The sequence below is a fragment of the Priapulus caudatus genome, unplaced genomic scaffold, assembly GCF_000485595.1.
Source record: "Priapulus caudatus unplaced genomic scaffold, Priapulus_caudatus-5.0.1 Scaffold120, whole genome shotgun sequence".
Taxonomy (NCBI): Eukaryota; Metazoa; Priapulida; class Priapulimorpha; order Priapulimorphida; family Priapulidae; genus Priapulus; species Priapulus caudatus.
In genome coordinates, this window is record NW_014577181.1 from 580736 (window position 1) to 589238 (window position 8503).

The window sequence follows — 8503 nt, forward strand, 5'->3', positions numbered from 1 at the left end:
GTTTTGGGTAGTTGACCAATGACCATGCAATAGTATCTATTTATGCATGGAGGTGGGGTGTATATGACTCCTTTGTTCTAGCTACGGCCCTTGACATCCGATACGACCCCTCTCTGCAGCCCACTACGAATTGACGCTCGTGGTAGCAAGAATAGGCACACTAGACAGCGTTGTTATGTCAAATAAAACACGGAATAAAGTTTATTTTACCATAACAAAATTTATAGTGCGAACATGGTTAATGGTACATAGGATTAACACACTACCATTTTTTATGCTCATAAGGCCACCGATCTATTGGATTTCTATCTTGTACGTATTGGCACCTGCTTTGCCGGAACAGCTTTGAAATATGCCCAACGCCAGAGTGGGAGAAAACACGAATGAGAGACGCAAGAGAAGTAGATGTTAGTGATGGTATTTTATGTACCACTAAAAAGAATCAGTCTGACCCGGAGTGAATACTGAAATGCACGTTTCCACTGGCTGTTTTACTTTGTGGTCCCATGTCCTTGGAAGAGTACTATTTGTCTATATTATCATTCATATTGAGTTACGAGCTGGGTTAAGATTTAGTTGCTAAAGGAACAAATTTAAGATCCACAAAACGCAGCACAGACTGTTATTATGAAGAAAATATTTTCAGAACATATATATTCACAGAGTACATATAGAGCAGTAGGAAAACATTACCAAATCTATTGAAATGGTAAAATGGTATACATAATTAGTATCTGCCTTGCTTGGATCAGACAGACAGTCGTTTACAATATATGCTATGTTATAAAACAAATTAAAAAATATATCCACACAAACAGTTCGTGAATGGTCAGAAAATGATCATGTCGTGAGATTCCTCGTGCATAAGAGCAAAAATCTCAGATACATGCAGCCTAACAATACACAAAGACTACATAAACATGCCTTTTCGCTAATACGTCATAATTTGAAACGAAATGAATCTGGTTCAATCTTTTATAATCGATTTAATTAAACTTGCAGTTATTCCTAGTGAACGTATCCAAGCGTGTACTTTGTTAATATTAACGGAGATCAGTTGGCAAGTGTATTACTATGATTATTATTATTATTCCATGGATTAATAACTAAATTAAAGGAAATAATGATATATCATGAGGATCACTGCAGCATACACAAATAAATACTGGTGCACACTTTAATGAAATCTAGCGTGTAAACAATATAGTGCACATTGCACAATAACAAGTTGTTATACGCACTACTGATATATTCATAGAGATTCTATCAATCTTTAGGTTTGAGATTATAATATACATACTCGTATCATCACACACACACACGTCATTTAAAACTATCATGATGAAATACAGTGATGTGAAACCAAAACGACACAGGTCTGTATTATGTACATATACGTTCGACTTGGCAAATCCCATAGAAATCGAATGAAGATATGCATAACACCAAGCCCCTTATGGCACGTTGGCGAAGAAAATACAGCACATATAAATACTGTTATATATGAATGTATAAATAATGGTGAGCCTATACATATTCTACGTCCCAACATGGCATTGAAGACCAGTTCAAACAGAAAATAATATCACTGAAGTGATAAACAATTCAAGAGCAAATGCTGGTTAAAAAAATAACAGCATAATTTGATAAACACAACGTGTCATGCCAGATGTAATCAGAAAAACTGATATCTGATCATGATATTTAGATCAAGTGGGCAGATTTTGGCCGTATGACTGCCCTGATGAGATAGGGTATCATAAGGCGTGTATTATTCACTCCTGGTATGATCTTACCAATTTAAATAAAAGCAAAGCCAATATAAATGAGTTTCGTACTTTAAATGAAAAGGATTTCTACATTTTCCCTAAAAACCATTATAGATGTCTTTGTAGGATATTTTAACTTAACACCTAAACATTAGCTATTGTTGTACAATTACAATTTCTTGGAAACTGGAGTTAACTATCATACTGTTATTGCAGCCAATTATATTTAGTCTAGAAAAACTAAACCATCTCCTGGCACAAATTTTGTAGGATGTCCCCATGTTTCAGACACACACACATTAAAAGGGCACTAACACAGAGAGATACACTAACACAGTAAACTATGTCCCATAATTCACGTCACTGATTAAGCTTCATAACAAGTTTCTTCTTACACTTAACGAAGTTCATGTACCAGAATATCTTATTATTTCACGTGGCTTCGGAAGCTCTCGCCAACTGGGAAGATGCCAAAGCACCACTCCCATTTCACCCAGATTTCCCCGGACCCATCGAAACATCTCCTAGATTCATTCGGCCACCTAACGAAATTAATGTTTTACTACGTTCCCGGCCGGTATCTCAGCCCTTCGGCTCCTGCCCCACCGCCCCCTCCTTCCAACTCCTTCGCACTGGCAGTTTCCTCGTCATCGTCTTCTCGTTTTGTCTTAGTCTTCTGTAATTCAGCGGCGTAGAGAGCTTCCTTAGCAAGGAACTTTTCACGCAGGATCTGATCTCGTACGCTGCCTGGTTCATCTGGGATGAAGACGGCGATGGTGCTGGTTAGGAAGAACACGACGTGCTGAGGAACAAAAGAGAGCCGTTACTCTAACAACAAAACGAAAGAAGGAGAATTGTAAGTAAGAGCTAGTCCAGCTGCCATTGTTGTTGTTGTTGTTGTTGTTGTTGTTGATTCATAACGAAACAGGACAAGACAGCGATGCTTATAAATTGGGCAAAAGTTCGAATTAAGTAATAAAAAATAACGGTTTACTGCTGAAACAAAAAGGTACATCCTTTGCAGATAATGTCTGATTCTGATACATGAACCTCGATTAAATCTAGGCTGTACTTTTCTGCTATGACCTGTTATATTGAATACCATGACTGAAGATTTAGCCATTTCAAAACATTTTTGGTCGTAAAGACGGCTACTGCTGCTGCTGCTGCTACTGCTGCTAGTGTTGCTCTTGCCACTGCCACTGCTTATAGTACTAGTAACACTGCCATTACTGCTATTCTTCATGTTGTTGTTACTGCTGTTGATAGTCACCGCTACTATCAGAACTACAAGGTTCATCAAAACTTTCTAGTAACTCACCTCGAACACAACCACGAAGATAAATCTGGCAGCTACTATGTGCCAATGCTGGATGGTAGAATGGTACTGTTTTGGGTGGCCTGGGGGATAATTGTACCCTCGATACCTGCAATCAACGATGAATGAACCCCCGAGTCGATGTGCAAGTCATGCAACTAGATGTAATACTCCATACGACTTAAGCATAAGATCGTGATCAGTATCATTCCTAATACCATTGAATGCATAAATACAAATATGTCGTTTGCACTGTTATACTGGAATGCATGCATTATGTTTCACTGAATTTTGTTCCATTGTTAGCACTGTTTATCAGTGTTTTTAGCTTCTGGTTTTAGCAGTGAAAAATGTTTGATGGCTCACCACGGTATCAATTGTGTGTGCGGAATCAAATACAAAAGCATCCCTTCTATATAACAAATCTAGTTTCGTTCTGAGTCTACCTGCAGATTTCCGTGCCATTTAGCTCCTTGTTTGCTTCTAGGTTTGGGTCGGGTGCAACCGTAGGTAAAAAGTCTTTCACATCAAAGTAGGACAGGCTGCCATTGATATAACCTGCGACAGACTTTTTCTCATCGCCGCTGTAAGCGTACAGGTACACCAGTCTGGGTATGAAATCTGATGTGTACGCAATTACGAAGGCCTGCAATGATTACAAATAATGAAGTGCACACTCAATAAATTACCAAAAATTCCTTAATTGATTTCAGAAGCAATATCTGAGTAGTTGAGCAACACAGACTCACGCTACTAGTTTACACATTCATTGCAAATTCAGGGTAAGCTCACAAACAGTAGATAAATTTATGGTTACATTCACTGCCTACACTTGCAATTGCATGCCTGCGTGGGTGTGCACGCATGAATATATCTGTGAGAAGATTAGAACAAACAGCACATATTCAGCTGAGCACATCCTTGAACATATGCAGGCAAAGTAGGCCACGTGTGTTAGCACGAACTCTACATTATATATAGATACGTTGATACATAGGAATGTATACAGATATGCTCATATTGTTAGGGAGTGCAAAACTTACATTTGATATGACTGACAGTATGGACAGCGCCTTCAGAATGTTATACCACGCTCCAATGTCCTGCGCCCTGGCAGCTAGAGGACGTCTTAGTTGCGTTACGTACTTGAACGCGTCCAGCCGTATCTCTATGACATTGTTGAGAAGGGCGAACAGAGGCGCGAGAGGAAACGCTGCGACGAACAACGTCACAAAACCAAACTGGATCACTGAAAGCAAATGATAATTCCCAAGTCAGTGGTTGCCAAATCCTGGGTTACAAAGACATTCCCGAGAGTTGTGGGAAGTTAATTGAAAAAATTTATAATTATAATAATACCAATTTAATAAAATTGATAGAATAATTATGATATTGTCAACATCATTTTATCTTGTTGTTTCTGTGCTATGGATTTATACGAATTATTTATTTAAAGTTTCTCTTTTCACACAACACATTTTATTTACTTAGCTTGGTTATATAATTATTTATCATTATATTATTGAAATTATCTATAACAGCATTTTAGGTTACTATGCCAGGAAAAAAATGGTATTTTGGGTTAAAAACCTATAAAGTTAGTGTTTAAAGTTTGAGAAACTCTAGCCTAGGGGCAAGAATGAATTGAAAAGCTTGAATTCTCAGCACCCTCTACTCACCCATTTCGAGGTATTCATCAAACAGGCCGAGGGGCGGCGTGGCTGCGAGCACATAGTCCTGTTCCCAGCGCGTACTCGCTTGCTGCTCCTTTGTGCTCTCATTGCTTATGTTACTCTTCTTCTTCCGGATGAAATTCATTAGGAACCTATAGCATGAGCAGCAATGATGGGAGCAAGAACTATAACAGTCTTAAGCATACACAGTTTATAAGTGCAGCATTTTTCTTCTGAATGATAATTGCTAGGAACCTATGGCAACAGCCAGTGGCCCATTTTCAGAAACTAAATTAGTCTTAAAATTAGTCTTAACATGAACTTTATAACACACAATTGACAGAAACACGGTAAAGTTACGAGTTTCTCATACGTAGTGCATAGAGGTCAGGTATATTGGAAAAAGTTGATGTTATAAGTAATGTTCAGACAAATGTTGTTTCTGATAACAGGCCCCAGAATATGGAGTGGGGGTAGAATCACGTTAGTGTGAGTAATACACCAGCTGAGAAGCATTAGAGATTTGGTGGAGAGGATTCGAAGTTATCCTTAAACCTACTATATATAGTCACTTGTCTAGTGCAATAGGCAAATGCAATTCATAGATCCATCTCCTCGTCAATTTTGCTCACATGAATATGACGAGCTAATAATAATACGACAAGCTAATGTATAGGGCCCTTTCAAATTTTATCCTTAAAAACTAATAAAATTTGCCTTGTTTGACCGATAGAGAGACCCTTGCACCATCATTGTCTAAAACCCCGTGTATGATAGTGCGACGTACTATTACTTCCAATTAACAGTGCAGATTCACCTTCATTCAGACACCACACCTTCACAGTAATTTCACACCAACACTGCTGGAAAATACTTACGGAAGACCTAACTCCATAAAGTTGTTAAGGAACTGCTTGCCAACCATGATGATTCCGAGCTGTATGCAGAGCTCAATGAGACAGCCTGCAGGGTCACACTGTAAGCAAACCAAGTGAACACTATAGCAACAATGTGTGACACTGGCAGTTGTTAAGACAAACACGAGAAAAAGTTAATTCATTTAATCACAATATTCTGTTTTAGAACATTACTAACTACTAATTGGTCAATGTATATGATGGGCATAGAAATAGATTTTCAAGTGTAATCGATTACCCTTAAATTAGGCTGATTCTTGGGCTCTCTATTTAGCTTTAATGTGTAACCAAAACTACAGCTTTTAGCATTAGTTCTCTGTTAAATTAGGCATTACCATAGCATTTTTATATGTTTAATTTTAATGATAAATCATATAATTTGTATAACATTGGGCCACATACACAGAATTCTATCCAAGATGCAGTTAACAGTAAGAAAGAGACAACTATCAAACCCAGTACATATCTCTGCACTTTCTATCGGGTATCAGAATTCAGATGTAGTGAGCGACAGAGAGGTAACACGTAAGAAAGGTACTAAACTACATTTATGAGATGCACATTGAAAGGAGCTACTACGCGAAATAACATATATTCATTCATACATGACATACATTTGTTTAACGAAGTGATCGATAGTCCGATAATAGCTGAGAGAGAAGCAGTTTCAATTTCAGCACTAGAACAGTGTACTGAAGTAGAGAATAAATGAAAAAAGGGAAATATTTACTAACCCATTCACAGAGATGTTACTGCTAAAATTTACATGTTCTAAAATAAATTGAAATTAAAATCAAACTACTCAAACTACTCAAATACTTATTATGATGATTTTATACATAAATTTAGCCTGATAGTTTAATAGTGTTTTATCTTTTGCTAAGCAAACAGATGGCTGTCTCTACACTTATTATGTGTCTCATAGTGACGCCCACTCACTACATGAAATATCTTTGCTAATACTACTGTGCCTACATATAAATATTTTGTGCACTCAGTAGTAATGGACTTCTAATGTTAGGTTCGGCAAAACCTGGGTCTTAATTCATTTCGTGTGAGCCAAATTCACTCATTTCTGCCGTTGCTATTGCGGAGTATTGGGGTGGGGGGGGGCAGGAGGTGCTCCTGCACGTCAGTGTTAAGGCAAATATAGCTGATTAACTGTTGGAAATCTGAGATGTATGATAAGTAAAAGAAAAATTAAGCATAGGAACCTGATCCATGTGATATCCAAAAATCACATATTCCTTGTCAGCGGGATAATCCACGAACCTGCGAAGAGGAGAGAATACACGTGCAGAAACACAGCAAACACACTCAGCATGCAACATAGCAAACAGATGAAGACAGGCGTTCTTACTCGCTACCCTATGCAGAAGCATGCATCTGGAGCAGTAGTACTAGCTAACCTATAACTTTCACATGATAGGTAACCTTTAATGCTCTATTTGTGTTCACAGCATTCAATGGCGTTCCAAAACCGTTTAACTACCCAAAACAAGTACATACTGTGTGACTTGACACATACTCAGACAGGACCTACTCGATCTATTTTACACCTTCAGCTAGATTTATGCCACTACGTGCTGTCGTCTGTAGAAAGTGCTTCTCAACAAACACGAAAACATCCATCTTTAAAATTTCTACACGTCTTTCATTCCGTGTGGTAAAAGTAGTAGGTATCTGTTAGGAGTTACACATGAGAAACACCTAATATGACAGTTGGTGTTTAGTCACGACGATTTGAAGAACAGTTGAGAAGAATATTACATAGCGAGACAGCGATGCAGTTCATGCGGTGCTCATAGCTGCAGCGGTAACGGCATTGGTAATAAATTATTTATACCAATGCGATAACAGATATTCTAAAACAACAATTGGCTCAACCTGCTCAAGAACGTAAAACGCTTTCTTATCCTCTCCTGGGGGTGGCATAAACCTGTGAATGCAAGTGAACACGTGAGTCCATGCACGTATAAGCTACACTGATGAACCGTGATAGTGATTTGTTGGAATGGCAAACCTTGGTGCTGCATTACTCACAAAAGAGAGATACTGCCCTCATGCAGCAGCCAAGAGTAACGTGTACCACAAAACAACTCGGAATGTGTAAGTGAATAAGTGAGCGAGAGAGGGAGAGCGAGAGAGAAAGGGAGAGAGAGAGAGAAAGAGAGAGAAGCGATGAGCAGAGAAAAGGGAAGAAAAACCACGAAGAGAGTGAAAGAGAAAGTGCCGCCGAGAGAGAGAGAAGATGGAGAAGGTGAGCGTGTATCTGCGAGCTTGATGAGTCACGCTGGGATCCGAGTGCAGAGCATGCCTTCACCAGGGGGGGGAATGAGAGCAGAGAGTGAGAGAGAGAGAGAGAAAGCGGAGAGCCGCAGAGAGAAACAGCGAGAGAGCGAGAAGAGAAGAGAGAGATGCAGAGAGAGAGAGAGAGAGAGAGAGACAGGAGAGAGGAACAATGCAGCGAGAGAGACGAGCAGAGAGAGAAACGCAGCAGGAGAGGATTGCGGAGAGACGAGAACAGAAAGAGGTGAGAGCTCAGGAGGTTGGTAAGAGAGACTTCGGGATGAGCGCAGGTGCGGGAGTAGGGTAAGGAGGGAAGTCGAGGTGAGGGCGGCTGCCGTTAGCAGAGGCGAGGTCTCTCGAGGCGAGGGACCGTGAGAGGAGAGAGAGAGAAGAGAAGAAGAGAGAGATGACGAGACGAGAGAGAGAGAGAGAGAGAGAGAGAGAAGAGAGAGAGGAGAGAGAGAGAGAAGAGAGGAGGAGAAGGGAGAGGAGGAAGAGAAGGGGAGAGAGGGAGGGGAAAGAGGGAGGGAGGTAGGA

General features: G+C 39.6%; 1 protein-coding gene across 7 annotated transcripts in view; it reads right to left on the bottom strand.

The window, feature by feature from the left end:
• Positions 1-187: 187 nt before the first annotated feature.
• The window catches only part of LOC106805596 (anoctamin-4-like), a 45251-nt gene continuing 36935 nt past the window's right edge, over positions 188-8503 (bottom strand). For 6 of the 7 annotated variants that reach the window (XM_014807256.1, XM_014807255.1, XM_014807251.1 and 3 more), the window contains 7 exons: positions 6892-6949; positions 5639-5736; positions 4767-4912; positions 4131-4336; positions 3534-3733; positions 3091-3196; positions 188-2571 (listed from right to left, as the gene is read on the bottom strand). In XM_014807256.1, the coding sequence (XP_014662742.1) occupies positions 2332-2571; positions 3091-3196; positions 3534-3733; positions 4131-4336; positions 4767-4912; positions 5639-5736; positions 6892-6949 (1054 nt within the window). In that variant the 3' untranslated portion in view covers positions 188-2331. Of the gene's footprint in view, positions 2572-3090; positions 3197-3533; positions 3734-4130; positions 4337-4766; positions 4913-5638; positions 5737-6891; positions 6950-7564; positions 7617-8503 lie in introns of all 7 variants that reach the window. The other variant, XM_014807253.1, reaches the window with a different exon arrangement.